The 21,907-nt window shown below is 38.2% G+C and overlaps 3 protein-coding genes across 4 annotated transcripts in view; 2 read left to right on the top strand and 1 right to left on the bottom strand.

Moving 5' to 3' along the window:
- The first annotated feature begins 2,284 nt into the window (after positions 1-2,284).
- On the top strand, positions 2,285-3,699 carry LOC128681979 (ubiquitin-related modifier 1-like). Of its 2 annotated transcripts, none has more exons than XM_053766388.2 (3): positions 2,285-2,543; positions 2,813-3,016; positions 3,496-3,699. In XM_053766388.2, exons 2-3 carry the CDS (start codon positions 2,819-2,821, stop codon positions 3,622-3,624), a joined length of 327 nt encoding a protein of 108 aa, XP_053622363.1. In that variant the 5' UTR covers positions 2,285-2,543; positions 2,813-2,818; the 3' UTR covers positions 3,625-3,699. The 2 variants fall into 2 exon arrangements, with proteins under 2 accessions (XP_053622363.1, XP_053622361.1); XM_053766386.2 differs by having other exon boundaries at positions 2,293-2,498.
- Positions 3,700-4,644: 945 nt separating this feature from the next.
- LOC128682191 (ran GTPase-activating protein 1-like) lies at positions 4,645-18,746 on the bottom strand. Its single transcript, XM_053766780.1, has 13 exons — positions 18,500-18,746; positions 16,709-16,896; positions 16,243-16,377; positions 15,760-15,912; positions 14,802-14,971; positions 13,213-13,315; positions 12,217-12,307; positions 10,576-10,674; positions 9,529-9,654; positions 8,273-8,373; positions 7,500-7,592; positions 5,762-5,866; positions 4,645-4,857 (listed from the first exon to the last, which is right to left on the bottom strand). The coding sequence occupies exons 1-13, from the start codon at positions 18,609-18,611 to the stop codon at positions 4,660-4,662; spliced, it is 1,674 nt and encodes a 557-aa protein (XP_053622755.1). The 5' UTR covers positions 18,612-18,746; the 3' UTR covers positions 4,645-4,659.
- Positions 18,747-20,110: 1,364 nt separating this feature from the next.
- Positions 20,111-21,907, top strand: part of LOC128681972 (cytoplasmic aconitate hydratase-like) — a 34,148-nt gene continuing 32,351 nt past the window's right edge. Inside the window, exon 1 of the mRNA XM_053766368.2 lies at positions 20,111-20,252. Within this exon, the coding sequence (XP_053622343.1) occupies positions 20,246-20,252 (7 nt within the window). The 5' untranslated portion in view covers positions 20,111-20,245. The remainder of the gene's footprint in view (positions 20,253-21,907) is intronic.

Below are 21,907 nucleotides of genomic sequence, written 5' to 3'. Positions count from 1 at the left end.
AAATCTACCCAGTCATTTTTGAGTTCATTCATTACAAACAAAAAATACAAATCGTTTTCTTCATAGTCGTATTCTTCATGGCTGAGGGTCGTGGTCATTACGTGGAATGAAACACACACAACAACTTTCTTGGCATTGTTAATGGAGTGGTTTGCCATTGCCTTCTCCATTTCACACACAAGTTAATAATCAACCAGTGTTCAGGTTTCCTCGCGATGTTTTTCCTTCACCGGAAGCAAGTGGTGATCTATGAAAACTACTATACATGAGTCAGATTGGTATACAAACTCATGTGGCACGAGTAGGATTCGAACCTGGGATCTTTCGATCCTCAGGCGGGCGTCTTAACCATTACACCATCATCGCTTCATATACTTATATAGGTACTACTTTAAGCTTAAATATTTTTCGTCACTATCGCTTTATAACATTTGCCATACATACAAAGAAACAAAACATATATTAGCCAGAGTCGCGACATTAAAATGGAATTGGGCTGGGCACCTGGCTAGAAGGAATGATGAAAGGTGGAGTATAGCTGTAACTGAGTGGTACCACAGAACTGGAAAACGGAGCGTAGGACATCCGGCGGCTAGACGGGTCGACGATGTAAAGGAATTTGCTGGCAACAACTGGATAGGGATGGCTCAGGACAGAGATGGTTGGCGGAGACGGAAGGAGGCCTATACCCAGCAGTGGGTCACGGAGGGCTGCAGATGATGATATATTAGCTTAATGTATACGTTTCAACTTTTTTATAAATAACAGGGCAAAATAGACTTGTAAGGAAAAACTGACCTCAGTCAGAATTACGAAAAAATTCACCAAGTAAACAGATAAGGGTTTCACACGAACCAAATTGCGGGTTTTTACCCGCTTAATAATAAAATTGTTTTCAATCCCAACTCCATTTACCTATCTGCCAAACTAATTAGTCGTAACAATAATGTTTTGTCATATAAATACAATAGGCTTTTTTCTATTGTCTGGTCTTTCTAGAAGTCTACCATTCACGGTGTTAACCGATACTAATTGTTCTATTAAATTACACGCTATACCGACCCTACGTAAAGCGGGTATAGGTTAGGCGCTTGATGGTTATGATCGCTAATAATGTACTTAATTAAGTATTGTTAAATGGCCGACATATTTGCAATCTAATGCGTAGATATGCACAAAGATAATTTGGCTATATTATTAGAAACACCAGTGAAAAAATTACTGTGATAATGAGAATGCTTTCGAAGATGTGACAAAAATGAAATCACACATTTTCGGACTCGTCCAAACGCACCGTACTGAATTAAACTCTAACGTGACGTGACTTTAGAGAAATAAGTGAAAAAGCTATGTTCATTCGACAGCTACACTAAATACTACGCTTAAATCTTTTACGACGGTCAAGTTTATTACTATTATTTTAATATTTTTTAAAATGGACTTTCCAACAGATTTTTAATCTTCGTATAATGATCCAACTGTACGGTAACCGTCTATAAGTTATCGTAATAATAAATGTCATTTTATTTAAAGCATAGGTACTTACATATTTTTTTTTTACAATATTTTTGACCTTGTCATCTATCTTATTTTCTCCATCTACGAGTTTGAATAAACACACATACTTATGTCTGTTTAAAGAATATTTATTTCCGCCATAGTCAGCAAGGTCGAGGGAAATGCTGACTTAATGTATCATGCAATTTGTTTGTAAAGACAATTAATTACTTTTCATATGATCGATCAAAATAGGTATACACTTTACATACTTAATAATGTTTTCCGTATGTAAATAGATACCCATTGGTACCTGGGTCATGGTTAACAAGTAAGAAGTTAATCGTTATGTTTGAACTTATACCATGGCAGGGAAATCTGCCGCCGGTCATAAAATCACAACCGCATCTTCAAATTTGTATGGTTTATGGTTTATTTTAGCCTTAGCCTCTACGTTTTGAAGTCGGCGGTTAGACAATACTCAACGTTAACCCTAGACTTGGTACCTATGGTATACAATATAAACATGAAGCTCATGTTGGATATTAGATAAGTACCCTATTATTAAAAACCGGGTTGCACTCCGGGAGTGCCGGCAGAAGTGAAAACTTGAATATTAACGTTGTGCATTTTAGATGTTTTACGAATTGTCGATACGTGTCCTGACGCGAGTTTAAAATGTTTTACTCATCACAAAAAGTGCACAACGCCGCTAAACAAGTTTTCACTTCAAAAATTCTTTATCCAAATACTGTTCGCTAGTCGATCAGCATGACATTACGAGCCGAGAGGCGATCTTTGCTCGTAGTAGGCTAGGCGGATCACTGTGTCGTGTTAAATCTGTTTAAATTATATTCTTTTGCTGAACTGACAAACACCGAAAGTCGAAGTCAACAACATGTCAAAACATGTCAAAATCTAAACATAACCTAGAAAAAGCTTCTGAAAACAACAATAAACAAGCAAGAAAAAACATCATTCAGTATCAGGATATGTGCAAGGTTGCTATTAATATTTTCCATAATCTTTAATAATCCATATCCAAGGTACATGGTAAAAAATAGGGAATTCTATACACATATAAATTCTCCTATAATTACTCGAGTCTTATATCACCCAAGAGTTCACAACACAGAGTACATCACAGAGTGGTTGCTCTCTTGTGAACCAATATTTTTTTATTAGAGCAACCAGTCTCATCTGAATTTTTTCCCGGTTTCTTCCTCAGCCGCAAAGCTTTGGCGTCAGTGGCCGCACTATGGGAACAGCAAAAGTAAGTATAAATTTAAAATAGCAATGTTTTTCTCAATTTCAGTAAGAAATGGCGGAACTAAAGATAAATCTCCGCTTTGGTGGAGGCGCTGAGCTGCTTTTCGACAGAATAAAAAGGCGGGATGTAGAACTGCCTCCTCTAAGGAAATATTACCCAGGCTCAAAGCAAGAATCCTGGAGGATACGGGAACTGTTGATGTGGATCAAGGACAACCTGCTGAGAGAGAGACCAGAGCTGTTTTTACAAGTATGGCTATTTTCATTTTTTAACCCCCGATGCAAAAATAAAGTTTAAAGTTTGACTGCTAAGTGTGTCTGTATGGTTATCCGATTCGGAAGAGTTTTTTTTTTTTATTCGATAGCTAATTTTTTGCAGTGGTTCTTGGATATGTTTGATCAAAACCAGTTTAGCCGTTCAATAGTTGTATCAAAATGAATATTGAAAGTTGGTGGTTCTTTTTTCTAAAGAATAAACTTGATAATTTGTTTCTTTGAGTAGAATAATGTAAAAAATGTTATAATTAGATTGTTCAATAAAACAATGCTATAACTTGAATCCTTCCCACTGCTGGGCAAAGATTTCCTTCAACTTCCAGCCCATGTGTCCACCCTAGATCTCATTGTTGCTTCCCATCAAGCTAGATTGGGTTACTCAAATTCTTAATCAATAAAAATCTGTTTTCCGATATTGTGGACTATACTCACACATGAATAGTAATATTTTAGGGTGACTCCGTCAGGCCAGGTATCCTTGTGTTGATAAACGATGCGGACTGGGAGCTACACGACGAGCTGGACTACGAGATACAAGCAGGAGACACCATTACGTTCATATCTACATTGCATGGTGGTTGAATATTTTTAAGAATACAGTTTTTACGTATTTATATTTTTTAAGAATAAATTGTCTATGATACACAAGCTGTTTTATTGGCTGTAATTTTTTTTTATGTCTACGATACAGAAATTGTTTGTATAATCTGGTGGCCCCAAGTCGAGCAAAAGGCATGGCCTGTACCGCTTTTCTCGGAGCAATTCAGGGCAATTTCGAGCCCCAATAACTTCGCCGTGGATAAAACAGGAAGCCTGCATTTTCAGTAACTAAGCAGGTATTGTACAAACACTGTATGTTTGTCATTCAATTTTTCAATGGCATTATTTTTACATACTGACTACTGCCACTTAAAAACGCATTTTTTTCCCAAAAAACGCGCTGCGTATGTTTCCAATAGTCTTGCGTTGCATGATACAGAAGTTTTTTCATTGGCTATATAATTCTTATCACATAAGTTATATATCTAAAGTATAAGTTATAACCTATATTTTAACGACCTCGGTGGCGCAGTGGCAAAGTTCTTGCCTCTGAACCGAGAGGTCCCAGGCTCGATCCCCGGTCGGGTCATGATGGAAAATGATCTTTTTCTGATTGGCCCGGGTCTTGGCTGTTTATCTACATATGTATTTGTTATAAAATATAGTGTCGTTGAGTTAGTATCCCATAACACAAGTGAACTTACTTTGGGGTTAGCTCAATCTGTGTGATTTGTGCTAAAATATTTATATTCCAATTTTTTTATGAGTGAGACATAATTTTTCAATTTAACTATTTACCGATTACTTCCAGTTAAAAATAGTTCACAAACCAACTATATGAAATCGTCACATTGCAGTGTCTAATTTAGGAGATTCTTACATTATTATAAAACAAATGTCTGTCTGTTGTGATAAACTCAAAAACTACTGCACGGATTTCATGCGGTTTTCACCAATAGATAGTGGATATAACGTGGATAAACACTTCGGATAATTTGTATCGCGAAATTCCTATGGGAGCGAAGCCCCGGGGCGCAGCCGGTTACACAAATAAAACAACAATTAGACAGAATCGTGCTATGTATTACGGTGCAAAGTGTTCTGGCTCAGTATAGCAAGTTTGATGTCCTCGGGCATCGTAGCCAACTTGGCGGAGATGAAGAAGCGCAGCGTGTCGCGCAGCGCGGGCGGGAAGTAGCGGCGCTCGATGACGGCCGCCAGCGCGCGGTAGCAGCCCGTCGCCGCCCAGCGCGGCCGGTGCTCCTTGTTCTCCGACTGGAATTATTATTGCTGGTGAGGACTGCGACTACTCACCGCCATCTAGCGGCAGGTGCTCGCATACACTCTACTGAACTAAACTGTCCGCCAGTGTGCAGGTTTCCTCACGATGTTTCCCTTCGCCGGAAGCAAGGGGTGGTCGATGAAAACTACTTGTATATGAGTCAAATTGGTATGCAAACTCATATGACACGAGTAGGATACGAACCTGAGACCTTAACCATTACACCAGCACCGCTTCAAAGTGCAAGTTAAACTCGTGTCGAGTGTATGCCAAGGACTAATGACAATAATATACTAGATGTTGCCCGCGGCTTCGCTCTGTAATGGATAATGTACATTTCTAATGGTGTAAGAATTTCTGAAATCGGTTCGGTAGTTTCGGAGATTACCCGCCTCAAACATACAAACCCACAAACGCTTACCTCTTTATAATAATAGTGTAGATTTACAATGCTGGTACCTAAATATACGCATGTATACGATTTTCGCCCTTATTGCCTTGTTTTGTACTTATTTTTAGTTAATACAACAAGAACAATATTCCCAAAGGGGTAAAATCACGAATCTTCAAAAATTTTGAATCTCAAAAGGTAAAATCCGATGACCTAGAATCATGAAATTTAAAATAGAGTATGCATGCTATGTTGATATAGGGAAAAATCCAAAAATTGAATTTATACTTACATTACTACAACAGAAAATACAGTTACATTTGTAATTAGTTTCGTACAAAATGAGTGCATACGCTCGCTTTTCACCATTCCCACTTCAGGCTTTACGGGACTAATAGGCAACCATAGCATTCCCAAAGAGGGTTGACATTAGGCAGGCGGCCAGTGATAATTCGTAAAAACTTCGCGGCTCCACAAGGCCGAGAGAGACGAGAGAGTATAATCACCTTGATGAGGCCGAGCCCGCGCAGCATGGTGTCGGCCAGCAGCCAGCCCGCCGCGTGCTGCTGTCCCACGCGGCTCAGCATTAGCGGGTACAGCTTGTGAGTTATCTAACGACATCACTTTAACATTAATAACATACATTAACTTAAGTGTTGTATATAAAATTTGTGAGTCTTGGTTATTAGAACAAATATGTTTTCATTCATTCATCCATTCATTCATTCATTCATTCATTCATTCATTCATTCATTCATTCATTCATTCATTCATTCATTCATTCATTCAATTTATTACACTTGGTCTTGAAATAAAGCTTTATTTTTGAGACATACCTAGTCCGGTCCTTTGAGAGGCTTGCGTGGGGATATGTATCCCACACGTAGAGGCCCTTTGGACAATTTTGTAGTTGTGTAGGTCTCCCATTATTATTGTTATTCATTCATTCATAAGTATTTCTGATTCTGAATGATTCTGATATTTCTGATTCTGAGTGATTCCTTATATATTGGCATTATTCTATCTACAAGTAGGTATATGCTCAGTCGATGGAACTGTTCAGGTTTTACGTTCCGAACACTGGCCACTAATAAACGAATAAGTAAAAATGTGTTCTAGGTTTGAATATTTTTTCATATTAAATATAAATAAATAAATAAACAATTTTTCTTAAATATATATGAACAAATCACACAAGACTGAGCTAGCCCCAAAGCAACTCGACGATACTATATTCTATAATAATAGATAAACATCCAAAACCCAGGTCAATCTGAAAAAGATGATTTTCCATGTTGAGCCGACCGGGGATCGAACCCGGGACCTCCAGTACAGCAGTCCGGCGCGATGACCATTAGGCCACAGAGGTCGTCAATATTGACAGACAAGATTGCTGCCGATTGTCTCTAACATGGGAAATTACGATTTGTATTTTGTAAGTTCAATACAATCATTTTCTTTACCACTATATTACACGCCAGTTTAAATTTATTATAAGACCAACTATTTGAACAGGCACTGAACAACTTTTCGTATGGAAGCAACCTTGAAATCGCGAAAAAAAAATCAGCTGATCCATACCACAAGTTAGGTATTTAATTTTGTATAATGTTTTTCGCGATTTCGGAGTTACTCCCATACTGAAATTTGTTCAGAATCATGGACTGAGCGTGTAGACAATATATTGCCAATGTATAAAAAGTCACGCTTTATAGGTATGTTAGTACAGTCAACAGCACATCAAGTCACCCTGCATGAACCTCTATGGCGCGGTAATAGAGGCGACTTTGCAATGAATTTGAGTAGGTTGATGTGCGCGTAAAACAATAATAATACACTAAGCCCTTTGGAATCACTCTATTAGAAATACCACATCAAAATCCGTTGCGCAGTTTCAAAGATCTAAACATACATATGGACAGACAGCGGGGAGAGACTTTCGTTTTATACTATATGGTGACTAGCTGAGCTCAGTAATTCTCCTAGTTCAGGCACCTTAATAATTTGTGATCCTTTTATTGATATGCATACTTCAGTTAATTATTATCCTGTAAGAATTGAATAATATTTTTGCTGCGTCCTGGGGCTTTTTTCCCGTGGGAATTTCGGGATAAAAAGTACCCTATGTGTTATTCCAGGTTTCATTACAATCCGTCCAATAGATTTTGCGTGAAATAGTAACAAACACACATACATCCTCACAAACTTTCGCATTTATAATATTAGTAATATTAAATGCATTACTTCTGCCGCTGTGTTGTCGTCGTCATATAAACCGGACACGCAAAATGTGGCGTCAACATATGCTTGAATCAGATCCGTTGGGTCTTTTATCGACTGGAAATAAAACGACAATTTTAATTTCACGCTCATCCTTACATATACAGGGTCACTGGTATCTGACGCATAACCTTCCAAAGGCGCATGAGGCACATAGAGACTGACATCTTTTGTTCTACGACTTTTGTCTAAACGTAATAAATTAAAAAAGAAACACATTTTTTAGTTTTAATGTCGTTTCTGCTGCACTGTCTCGTGTCGCTCGGCTGTTGCATACAGTTAACACGTGTACAATCGATAATCAGATTTTTTTAAAAATTAACGAAAAGTCGTAGAATAAAAGTTGCTCGTTTTGATGTACCCGAGTAGTCTTTAGGAGGTCAGCAACCCTGTATATAATAAAAACTAAATTAAACAAGTTCTTTTATAAAAATGTAATTTTTGCCACAAGTCTTTGTCTGATAAAAAACCTATGTCTGTTGAGGAGTTCCCTCATACATACATACATACAAGAAATATATTTTTTCACACGAGTTTGTATACCACCACTTGCTTCCGCACACTGCACACTTAGTCGTAAAAGTCATGTCAGACTCGAATAAAATCTGACACCAGTGTTAACGATATACAATGAACAGTGTTTCAATATTGATATACTATTAAGACAAGAAACACATGACATTTGTGACAAAATGATCGTATTGGCGAACGATGGGAGCCGTGACACTTTAAACCACCTGCAAGTGCGCGTCGATGACAGCGGCGGCCGCGGGCCCCAGCGCGCGCAGCCGCGCCCGCGTCGGCTGCTGCAGGAACAGCTCCACGCTACGCTCCGCGTCTGCGGACAATGCGGGCATGTTGTACGTACTGACACAATACATGAGTTTCTGATTTACATGATTATTAACTGATCCTACATACCTTTTCATTTTCATCAAAATCAGACAAGTTGAATTGTAGTGAGGGCTCGCTTCCTTCGCTTGATCAAAACATTTCTCAGGAGTCACACTATCTATTGGTGAAAACCGCATGGAAATCGGTGCAGTAATTTTTGAGTTTATCACGAACAGACAGACGCTCCTAAGAACTTTATTTTATATGTAAGCATAAGGATAATCTAACCACGTCTATTTACAATTTAGTTGCTGATAATCATAAAAATATATAACAAAATATATATCCTAACATTATAAATGGGAAAGTTTGTTTGTCACCTCTTCACGCTCTGTCTACTCGACCAATCTTCTTGAAATTTTGCATACATGTAGTTTGGAGTACGGAGAACTGATTAGTTACGCGGTCGAAGACGCGGGCAAATAGCTTAGTATAAAAATATATAATGGTTCTTGGATGTTTATCTATATATGTATTTGTTATAAAATATAGTATCGTTGAGTCAGTATCCCATAACACAAGTCTCGAACTTACTTTGGGGCTAGCTCAATCTGTGTGATTTGTCCTGATATATATAAATAAACTATATTACACTAGCTGCCCACCCCGGCTTCGCTCGGGTAAAACCGTAATACAAAAGTAGCCTATGTAACACTACCTAGTAAAGATTTCGTCTATCTATGCGCCCAATTTCATCAAAATCTACCCAGTCATTTTTGAGTTCATTCATTACATACAAAAAATACAAATCGTTTTCTTCATAGTCGTATTCTTCATGGCTGAGGGTCGTGGTCATTACGTGGAATGAAACACACACAACAACTTTCTTGGCATTATTAATGGAGTGGTTTGCCATTGCCTTCTCCATTTCACACACAAGTTAATAATCAACCAGTGTGCAGGATTCCTCGCGATGTTTTTCCTTCACCGGAAGCAAGTGGTGATCTATGAAAACTACTATACATGAGTCAGATTGGTATACAAACTCATGTGGCACGAGTAGGATTCGAACCTGGGACCTTTCGATCCACAGGCGGGCGTCTTAGCCATTACACCACCACCGCTTAGTATGGATAGTAACAATTAAAAACAAACTCACTTGATGTGTCCAAGGTGAGGTCTTGTACGAAGTCAGCGCTCGTGTCAATGTGCTGTGCGTCCTCTGTCGCGCTGTCTTCCGATTCTTCCTCGCTTTCTTCATCTTCTTCTTCGGAATCCGTCACGTCTGCAAGTAATATTTACTAATATACTTACGCGATAGTGTGTTTGTTTGTTCGTTTTTCAATTCAAAACTTGAAATCGGCTGTTTGACTGGGTAAAAAATGGTTGCCTGTAAAGTCGGTTTTACGGGCGAAGATTTTACGTGACAACGTCTTTTTACGCGCGCGGCAGACCGATCATAGTTGAGTGGGAGAGAGACGCAAGGCATTCGGCGGGCCTCTCTCTCGTTCGGTGACTCATCGTAACGTTACCGGGCGTTACACTTTTTCATAAGTGACTCCCAGCCGCAACCTAATTTAAGACGTTGTCACGTCAAAAATATAAACGCATGCTAGCCGCGTCCCCGGGCTTCGCTCCCGCGGAAATTTCGAGATAAAAAGTACCCTATGTGTTATTTTAGTTTATATTCTCTACCCGTGTCTACCAAATTTTATAACAATCGGTCCACGAGATTTGCTGCCTGATTCGATGCCCAGTGGTGCACTTTTGCTTGGAACGCCACAATATATCTACTTACACACAATATATGTACTTACACAATATATGTACTTACCAGAGCGAAGCCGGGACGGGCAGCTTGTATGTATTATTATTCATCATCATATCGAGCGTGTTATTGCTAACACTGATGCATCTGACATAACTTTGCGACTATTCACCGCCATCTAGCGGCAGGTAGTCGCATACACACTAGTGAACTAAACTGTCCCCACCAGTGTGCAGGTTTCCTCACGATGTTTCCCTTCGCCGGAAGCAAGGGGTGGTCGATGAAAACTACTATATATCACAGTCAGATTGGTATACAAACTCATGTGGCACGAGTAGGATCCGAACCTGAGACCTTTCGATCCACAGGCGGGCGTCTTAACCATTACACCACCGCCGCTTCATTATGTATTGATGTAAATAGCTATCAGATTCTCACATTCGTCCCCGTCGCTTCCTTCGCCGTCGCTCAGGACAGCAGACTCGCCCAGTTTTTCTCTCATAATTTGTTTGTTGGCTGTACCGCCTAAACTGTTGCCTGAAATGTAGATTTTATAAATACAATTCTATAGCGGTTGCCTGAGCTAGTGACACCATATGCTGTAAACAATGTAGATAAATAAAATAAATGATAGTATGATAATTTACAAATTTTTGTTTTGACGACTAATCTTACCCTTATATCATTGGAAACACCAGTGAAAAAATTACTATGATAATGACAATGCTTTCAAAGATATGACAAAAATAAAATGTCACATTTTTCCACGGAATTAGTGGGTACTTCGTCTACGAATGAGTTACTAAAATCCATGCATTTTTCTCCATACTAAATGACACTAACAAGTTACGTCACAATTTGTTAAAATGTTCGCGAAGAAAGCTATGTTTGTTCGAAAGCTAACATCATTCAATATTACTTTTATGGTGATGACTTCTTAATGAAAGTTGTTACAAAATTTTAGTTTTTTACTATGGTCGAGTTTGTTTTTATAATTTTGTTGCGGGAGCTAGGTGATTATGCTCGACCGGCACCGCAGGGAAGATCTTCCGGCGCCGGGACCGCACGCGGCAGACGGTGTCGTGTCGGAGGTTGTATATATGCTTCCAATCGTAAACGCTCTGTCTGCGCGGTCTAGGCTTGTTAGCTGTCCATAGTGAGTCGACCGTCGTGCCATCTGTCCGTAGTGTCCTGGATCACTTGTGTGGCTTGTTATTAGTTGCGTTTGGTCGGCTTTTTACATCTGCGCCATTGTGCATGTGGCGTGGTAGATGTCGCCACAATTTCATACTTTTTGAAAATGGACTTTTCAACCAATTTTAAATTTATAATATATAAAATTCTTGTGTTACTGAGTGACTGATTGACAGACAACAACTGGGAGCTGAAATTTGGCATGTAGGTTCCCCGGGGAGTGTAGGTGAGCACTAAGAGGGGATTTTTGGAAATTCCACCCGGAAGGGGGTGAAAAACTTTTAAATAAAACTTCTACACTGTTGAAGTTAGTGACTTGAGAATTTGAATTTTTAGTTGTTTACAACAAATTAATGAAACGTGTTTCAGATTTAATTAACAATTTAACCCTCAACGTTTTGTATATTTAGCTTTTTATTTATATATATATATATATATATATTTTGTGTGACAATTTTCAATAATTTTATTGGAAATACATATTTTATTTTATTTATTTATTCAAATTTTGACATTTTTAATAATGATGTAAATTCGTCCTCCTAATTTTTAATATATGTATAAGACCTATATTTGTTAATTGACGTCCTTGGAGAAAAGGCCGCGGTGAAGTTTGTTGCGCCGCTTCTTCTTCACCTGCGCTTTGGAAGCCGGCAGTAGACTTAGTTTAAGTGATTTTTTGACGTCATTAAGTGGTGTATATCATCCTAAATCGAACGAAGAATTTTGTATTTGAATTTGTGATCGGGATTTAATACAATTTTAAAGATAAAAAAAAGCTAAAAATTGGTGAAAGATACTCACTCTTTTGTTACCGAGATTTTACTAAGAAATAGACGCGGGCGTTGCCGCGGGCAAAAGCAAGTCAATATATACAATACTCACCCGCCAACACGAGCCGAGCGCCGGCGCGCGCCGCCGCCACCAGCTCCATGACCGCGTCTCTGCCGATCTCGTTGTGGCTCAAGTCTAGTGACTAACAAATTACGTTTTTAATTTACACATGACTAACTTCCACACGCGGGCTTCGCTCGTGTTAGCAATTATTTGTCCGTGATCAAAAATAAATGCGTATGCTAATATAGTACAGGTTACTTGTACAGGGTCACTGGTATCTGACGCATAACCTTCCAAAGGCGCATAAGGTACATAGAGACTGACATCTTTTGTTCTACGACTTTTGTCTAAACGTAATAAATTAAAAAAGAAACACATTTTTTTAGTTTCAATGTCGTTTCTATAAACCGTTAACTCTATGTTGGACTCCGCTACATAACGCTGCTGCGCTGTCTCGTGTCGCTCGGCTGTTGCATACAGTTAACACGTGTACAATCGCTAATCAGATTTTTTTTAAAATTAACGAAAAGTCGTAGAATAAAAGTTGCTCGTTTCGATGTACCCGAGTAGTCTTTAGGAGGTTTAGCGTTTGATACCAGTAACCCTGTATATACATGGAAAAATTCGAAAAGATTCGTTGAGCAGATACTGCCTGAAGAGGTAACCATTCATCCCGGGAAAATAACAGATACCGTTGAAAATTCATGCGGACGAAGCCGCAGGAAAAAGCTAGTATATAATGTAATAATAACTATATATATATGGTTAAGAGTGTTCCGTGTGGACCTGACCAGGGATCGAACTCAGACTTCCAGTGTAGCAGTCCGGGTAGTCTACAGAGGTGAAGCCGCAGGCAACCGATAGTTGAATCCAAACTAATATTATAAATACGAAAGTAAGTTTGTTTGTTACCACTTCAAGCTCTATCTGCTCAACCAATCTTGTTGAAATTTTGCACACATGTAGTCCCGGAAAAATAACTGTTTAGAAATTTACGCGGGTGAAGCCGCGGGACAAAGCTAGTATTATATAAAGCTGCTGTACCTCTAAACACACGGCGTTGTCCTTAAAAGCTTTTGCTAACGCTTTAGCACCTTTACTCTTCAGAAGACAGTCTCCGAAGTTGATTGATTTTAGATTCTTCAGTCTGGAACAAATTATTCGTGTTTAATCTGTACATCTAAACGTAAAAAAAAATAATTTAAATATAATACCCATATTGTAGAAATGCATTAAAAATAACAATTCCGCCATCTTGGATGGTCCGCCATATTGGATTTGGAATGACGTCACACAGCTTATCGCTTATAGCCACTGAACCGAGAGGTCCCGGGTTCGATCCCCGGTCGGGTCATGATGGAAAATGATCTTTTTCTGATTGGCCCGGGTCTTGGATGTTTATCTATATATGTTTTTGTTATAAAATATAATATCGTTGAGTTAGTATCCCGTAACACAAGTCTCGAACTTGCTTTGGGGCTAGCTCAATCTGTGTGATTTGTCCTGATATATATTATTATTATTATTGTCATCAAAACTAAACGTGTATACAACATTTCAGCTCAATCGGTTGAAGATATCTGCTTCAAAAAACAGTAGCAAGATTCTACCGTTCGGGTGGAATCTTGCTACTAAATTTTGAAGCAACATACATATATAACTTTCAATGCGTGTATTACATACATACATTGCATACTTTTATGTGTTGTCTATGGTGTGCAGTGCTGTGTTTTAATGTGTTGTGCAGTTCGGTGTTGTGCTTCATTGTGTTGTGTTGTGCTGTGCCGTACTGTGCAATGTGTGTTAACTGAGCTGAGCTGAACTGAGCTTTACTGTGTTGTGATGTGCTGTGTTAATTGAGCTGAGCTGCGCTGAACTTTACTGTGTTGTGATGTGCCATGTTAACTGAGCTGAACTGAACTGTGCTGAGCTTTACTGTGTTGTGATGTGCTGTGTTAACTGAGCTGAACTGAACTGTGCTGAGCTTTACTGTGTTGTGATGTGCTGTGTTAACTGAGCTGAACTGAACTGTGCTGAGCTTTACTGTGTTGTGATGTGCTGTGTTAACTGAGCTGAACTGAACTGTGCTGAGCTTTACTGTGTTGTGATGTGCTGTGTTAACTGAGCTGAACTGAACTGTGCTGAGCTTTACTGTGTTGTGATGTGCTGTGTTAACTGAGCTGAACTGAACTGTGCTGAGCTTTACTGTGTTGTGATGTGCTGTGTTAACTGAGCTGAACTGAACTGTGCTGAGCTTTACTGTGTTGTGATGTGCTGTGTTAACTGAGCTGAACTGAACTGTGCTGAGCTTTACTGTGTTGTGATGTGCTGTGTTAACTGAGCTGAACTGAACTGTGCTGAGCTTTACTGTGTTGTGATGTGCTGTGTTAACTGAGCTGAACTGAACTGTGCTGAACTTTACTGTGTTGTGATGTGCTGTGTTAACTGAGCTGAACTGAACTGTGCTGAGCTTTACTGTGTTGTGATGTGCTGTGTTAACTGAGCTGAACTGAACTGTGCTGAACTTTACTGTGTTGTGATGTGCTGTGTTAACTGAGCTGAGCTGTGATTTACTGTGCTGTATCGCACACAAACACAGCTCATTGTGTTGTGTAACATTGCATTGCACTAACCTAGGTAAAGCGTCAGCGACGGCCGCCGCGCCCTTGGCCCCAATGGTATTGTCGTTGAGGTTGAGCGAGCGCAGTCCCGGGTTCTGCTTGAAGGCGTCCGACAGTGCTGATATACCTTTATGATAGATGCCATTTTGTGGCATGGATAACTCTTCCAATGTGCCCATTTCCTGTAACATGTTATGATTGTCAATTACATAGATTAAAACATAGTCGCTTCCCGCTGTCTGTACCTATGTATGCTTAGATCTTTTGAAGTAAGCAACGGATTTTGTTGCGGCTTATTCTTTCATAGAGATTCAAGAGGAAGTTTTGTATGATGTTGCCCGCGGCTTCGCCCGCGTGAACTTTCCACGGGAACAGTGATTTTTTTCCGGGATGAAAAGTACCCAATATCCTTCTGCGTACTTCAAACTACATTTGTATGCAAAATTCCAAGAAGATCGGTTGAGCAGATAGAGCGTGAAGAGGTAACAAACAAACAAACTCACTTTCGCATTTATAATATTAGTTAGGTTAGAATAACATGCATAATGTTGCACACGTGCAAAGCCAGGTTGGGTCGCTAATTAAATATACTTAAAATAATTATTAAACGCGCACATACATGTTGTTTTGTTACTATGGCAAGGGAATAAAGTTTATATGTTGCTGTTGACGGAACCATAAATATTTACACACTGTGAATATCACGGCTGTTAACACTTTGAGCTGGCGAGAACTGCTGGCTTGTACTGAGCCAGCTTGTAGGGACCAACACTGTTTGAATGAGTTTCTTTCGGCATTTCTTCTCAGCAGTGGTCGTTCCGAAATGCTAGTAGTTTGTAGCTTTGGTAAACGTCATTTAATTTAGAATATGACGTGAAAAAGTGCCTGTGAAGGCCTAATTTCTGAATAAATGATTTGATTTTGATTTTCCAGTAGTCTGCCTCTACTGGCGATAGCTGCAGACACTGACCTGGAACACCTTGGCCAGGGCTGTGGCACCATCGTTCTCCAATCGGTTCCTGCCTGCAATGAACACTTTTAACTGGCGAGGACTGCTGGCCAACGCTTGGGCCAGTAGTCTGCCTCCGCTGATACCTAGGCCGTTGTTGTTTAAGCGGAGCTCCTGGAAGAGACATGGTTATTAAATTGTGCTATCACCTGTTTTAAATATAATTATATTGAGTGTGTTATTGCTAACACTGGTGTCAGATTATATTCAAGTCGTCTAAAGGCATCTAACATAACTTTTACGACTTACACACTAGTGAACTAAAACTGTCCACCAGAGGTTTGCTCACGATGTTTTCCTTCGCCGGAAGCAGGTGGTGGTCTATATAAAACTCTACATGAGTCAGATTGGTGTACAAACTCATATGGCACGAGTAGGATATGAACCTGAGACCTTTCGATCCACAAGCGGATTATCATGTAAATATAGATGTGAAAGTGTCACCTGAAGCTGACTGCAGACGTCGCTTTGCAGCAACTTTGCGAGCCCCTCGACGCCGATAGGACCGAATGCATTGTCGCTCAGGTCGAGCAGCGACAGCCGTGCGCCCGCCGCTATCATGCCATCACCGAGGGCACTCTGGATATTATGTGATTAGTTAACTCATTATGTACCACATTACCTAATAAGTGGCGGACATACAAAGATATATGACTCAAATCTTCCGATTCTTACAAGAAAGCAGTCATCACAAGATGATTTTTTTAGCATTTCCAATTCCCGCCCGGAATAAAAATAAAATAAAATTATTAGAATATTATATATAAATACTTTTCCATATGTGTATATTACTACATACCTTCTATTATTTGATATATGTGAGAAGAAATGAGACTGAGCGCTTCCACTTTTGTCCCTCATCACATGCTCAATATAGTCTCAAGAGAGACTTAATTTTAAATTAACTTACCAAAGCAGGCGGAATCTCAGTCTTCATTCTCCCGGTGAACATATCAGAGAAGCGGGCCACCTTCAGCTCGGGATGGTGTTCCAGAGCTTTAGCTATGGCCTGTGCTGCGGCAACACCGAGCGTGTTGCCCGTTAACGTCAGGTACTGGAGGTCTGGGCATGCGTTGATTGCCTCGATGATCGGTTGGGCTGGAATTTTTTTTTTTGTTTTGCTTTACTGTTATGAGCAGACCACCAAACACAGGCAGCATTTGATCAATATCTAGATTTTAAGTTAGACACTAGACAACTGTGGAAACTGTGCATCAAATGCGTGACGCACGAACAAACATATGAAAACAAAGATTCTAAAAAGAAACTTTTGGCTTTAATTAATCCCTTAAATACCTTACTTATTATTTTTCTTTAATATCTCGTGTCATATGTACAGACATAGCCCATTTTGAATTTTTATTATATATATATATATGTATAGATATCTTTTTTTTTTAATTTCGTGGCTCCATCGTTCGCCAAAACGATGATTTTGCCAACGTCAAGGTTGAAATTGACACGGAATATAAATATGCTTGATTGTTTAACAGCACTCCTGTCATTCTGAAGTTGGTGCCGTCAATGTCAGTGCTATATAGTATAGTAAGTAACTGCAGTAATATTTATTTACAGAGTATAAATTAAATTCATTTGAATCATTTGTAAAATGATTTGAATAGTTGGTTAATCATAATGTAATACAATTTCAATTTTCTCACATAGGGTACATGATTTAGAGACATTTATTTTATAAACGCGTAGCCCTTTAAATGCTGCATTAAAATTTATTAACATCACAAAATGCCAATATTCCAAAAGATCTCAAATATCTCGGAAAGTAGCCACATATGATTATTATATCTACTCAAAACCCATATTTACTACCTGTCCTCAAACTAATTAAATAAATAAATAAATATATTAGGACAAATCACACAGATTGAGCTAACCCCAAAGTAAGTTCGAGACTTGTGTTATGGGATACTAACTCAACGATACTATATTTTATAACAAATACATATATAGATAAACATCCAAGACCCGGGCCAATCAGAAAAAGATCATTTTCCATCATGACCCGACCGGGGATCGAACCCGGGACCTCTCGGTTCAGTGGCTAGAACCTTACCACTGCGCCACCGAGGTCGTTGTCATTAAAATTAACAGAGTTTTATGTTTTTGTATTCAAATTCAAAATTCTTTATTCAATTTGGGATGATCGACGTCAATAAGTGATGATACATCACTTATTGACGTCAAAAAAATTACTTAAACTAAGTCTACTGCCGGCTTCCAAAGCGCAAGTGATCTCTTGTCACCCAAATAAGAATGAAATTGTTTATTATTTTTTTTATGCCAACTGTGATCTTTGTGTCGAAGACTGGTGTCTAGGACACCAAGATCACAGTCGCAACAAATTTATTACAAAGACAAAAAAATATTACCTAACTCTTTTCGTGTACTATGTACTTTATGTCTGTTCTGACAAAATAATACTTCATTTGTCAAAAAAAAGGTGGCAACCTAAAAGGTATAAAAAACAAACACATTTTCATGCGGTGTTTTGTTACTAGGATTTCATAACAGTAATATACACAATTTTCAAAGAAAACAAAGAGGTTATGTGAGAAACAAATTTCATTGACTGTTTATAACGTATAAAATATATTGTTAAATGAAGATTATCCGTGTGATCGCAATTAATACGTAACAGAACATAATTTTACTATGAATTGTAAGCCAAAACGAAGTAACTCACCATCTTTATCTGTGTCAAGTTTGAGAGATTTTCCAGAAAAATCTACACCACTCACAGTTCTGTTTGTATCACTTAAAGCTGTGTTTATCGAATTTAAATCGAACGAAGCCATTTTATAAATTAAAAATAAATTAAAACGTAATTAATTGTACAAAAACATAGAAAACAATCACGAAACACTTCATCAACGGTTACTTTTTAATTTTTTCTGTCCCAAGCACAACACGACATTGACATGACAGTTGCCAGCACAAGAGTTACCAGTACGGTGTAACAATATTACCCGAATAGGGAGTATTACTGCACATTTATCCCGCCAGAGTACAACACTGTATGTTAGGTACACAATAGCTTTGCCGCCGCCGCGCTATGTCGATTAAAACATTTATTTTAGTGTAAAGTACACTAAAATAAACGTTTTAATTTATCCTAGTATTTATCCTTTCATTGTGTAAGCATTCGTTTGGGAAAATATACAACAATGTAGCATTATCGGGTGCCGTAATATTGGGAAAACACGTTTTCCATAAGTTAAAAATACTTTGAAAACTATGGAATACGCCTCACGCTTTAAAATTTTTGATCCAGTAAACGGTCGAAAAGAAGCTCGGAACACTTCACACGTAAAGTATGGACTTATTAAAATATGGACTTCATACAGGTAAGATCTTCAGTCAAAATCAAGTTTATATCAGTTTATGACCACAGTTGACCAAATAAAATAATGCAGAACATAACCTAAAATAGTGTTATTATTTTCAAGATAATCCACTAAATCCTTCCTTTTTCCTTTAAACTCGCACCACGATTGCGTAGAAGGTATTTTTGGTCGTAAACCTGCAACAATATTGAACATTGGCGCTTTTTGCCTCCATTGGCAATGTTTGTGTACCTTCGTAGTACCAGTAACGCCATCTGCGCTAAGCTTTGCGTAATATGCCGTATTGTAGTTACTTTTTAATTTTGATTTATTAAAGTTCCATGGGCGAATGAAGAACGGCACAGGGCTCGAATAAATTAGTTATGCATGCATTTTTATGTGTCTAAAAATGCATTTATTAGAACTACATACTTACCATGTTGAAACTAGGTAAAAACGCTTTATATTTAAGGCGTTCTTGGCATCCTAGCTAAATACCAGCGTTTTCCCACTATTTTACGCGGGTTATTAATTCTCTTCTTCAGAGTCGTATTCCTCATGGCTGAGGGTCGTAGTCGTTACGTGGAATGAAACACACACAACAACTTTCTTGATATTATTAATGGAGTGGTTTGCCATTGCCTTCTCCATTTCACACACAAGTTAATAATAATCAACCAGTGTGCAGGTTTCCTCGCGATATTTTCCTTCACTGGAAGCAAGTGGTGGTCGATAAAAACTACTATATATGAGTCAGATTTGTATACAAACTCATGTGGCACCTGGGACCTTTTGATCTACAGCCGGGCGTCTTAACCATTACACCACCACCTCTTCATTAATTACTACTAAATTATTATACTAAAAAGACTAACAAAACGGGACGTCTCATGTAATATGGCAACATTATCTAAGATGAGGTGCCATTGTCAAAATTAATTTCGTGTCATTAGACGTCACTGACTGACAGCGATTGGTAGTGTCGGTCTCGCGAGCTTGCAAAAATAAAATCGTACAAGTTTATTGTAAAATCTCGATTTAAAATCGGGAAAGTCAAGGTTTTCCTGTGAAATCACTATTGCTACGTGACTACGCGGCACATCAGCATGGCGGGTTTGTGTTTTTTCTTGGAATTCAAAATTCGAATAAGATTACTTTCAGATGAGCATACTGATTATATTGTTTTTCGATTAGCGAGATACTTGATATTGCTACAAGAGTTATATTTTATACATATTTTATACATATTGTACTTATTAAAGCTTATAGCCTTCATATCTATCTTTTTTACGTTTATTTAACAATTTTCTGACTTGTTTCATACTTGTTCCACTTAACCTTTGATCCTAAATGAATATTCGATAACATTCTGCTTGAGCAGCACCGTCGTTTATGTTATAAATTACCTACTTACAAGGTCATTACGCCGGTGTAATGCACAATTGTTTAGTTTTTTATCATTATAAATCACTAGATGTTGCGGGGCTTCGCTGCCGTGGGAATTTTGAGATAAAATATAGCCTATAGCAATCTTGGATAATGTACCTCTCTAATGGTGAAAGAATCTTTGAAATCAGTTCGGTACTTTCAGAGATTGTCCGCCTCAAACATACAAACTCACAAACGCTTACCTCTTTATAATAATAGTATAGATTGATATTATGTGACTCTCTTCATCTATATTCAGCAGTGGGCTGAAAATAGCTGATAATTATGATGATGAGATGGTTAATCTATCGGTTACTATGATAGGTACCAGTTTCTAACAAATATACCCAACAGCCCGCCCTGTATATTGGTTAAAGGCTGTATCAGACTAGTTTGGTTGTGTTGCCTCGGGCCCCTCCTTTGCTCCCATTGTAATAAATACACTTTTTGTACGATTGGTACAGTTATCTTTATTTGCTTTGGTCTTCTAATACACATTTAATTATTAATTATATTGTTCTGCCGACGACGCCATCTTCTAACAATGATTGTCTATATCACATAGGGATGTGACTCCTAACATAGGGACGTGTCATCTATCAACACAGACTGAATGCACATGGCTATAATGCAAGCATAGACTATGTGTCTATACAGCCTGCAGAAACTCCGCACAATATAGGTGCATGCATATGTATACATTTGATCAATTGCCTTGGTTGAGATTGTAGTAGTTAAATTTGTTATGTACAATACAATACCTGAAGTTCATTTTGAATTACTATCAATACGAAAATAATTGTATTAAAATATTTAAACATTCCTAGCAAAATGTCTAGTTTGTTATTATTATTATTATTTGTATTTTTATATTTCACTCAAAATTAATTTTGAGGAGTTTTATTGGATACGCGAGCTCGTGGCCAAACGTAACCAATTGAAAAGAAAACAGAAATTAAGAGTCTGAAGAAAGAAATTTGTGAACTATACGACAAGTGTTTAGTATAACTGCTTTTTGTAGTAGGGTGAAAGTTAATGGATGTATATCTAATATATTGAGACTAGTGTGTAAGGATGTGGGTATGACACCAGTGGACGAAATTATTATAGGGATAGTTTTAACGATTCCTGCACGCCATTGTGTTTTAATTTCTATTGCTAAATCAGTATATTTGGTCAACTTATCTGTATACGTGGAGCTGAGGTTGTGGGTGTTAGGAACGGCTATATCAATCAGATAAACTGTTTTGTTTCGTTTGTCGTGTAATGTTATGTCTGGTCTATTATGGTGAATAGTTTTATCTGTTATTATTATTATTCCTGACTTCTTCAATACACTT

The sequence above is a fragment of the Plodia interpunctella genome, chromosome 29 (genome assembly GCF_027563975.2).
Source record: "Plodia interpunctella isolate USDA-ARS_2022_Savannah chromosome 29, ilPloInte3.2, whole genome shotgun sequence".
NCBI lineage: Eukaryota > Metazoa > Arthropoda > Insecta > Lepidoptera > Pyralidae > Plodia > Plodia interpunctella.
The sequence above is the reverse complement of the archived record's forward strand: the minus strand, read 5'-3'. Positions and strand labels throughout refer to the sequence as shown.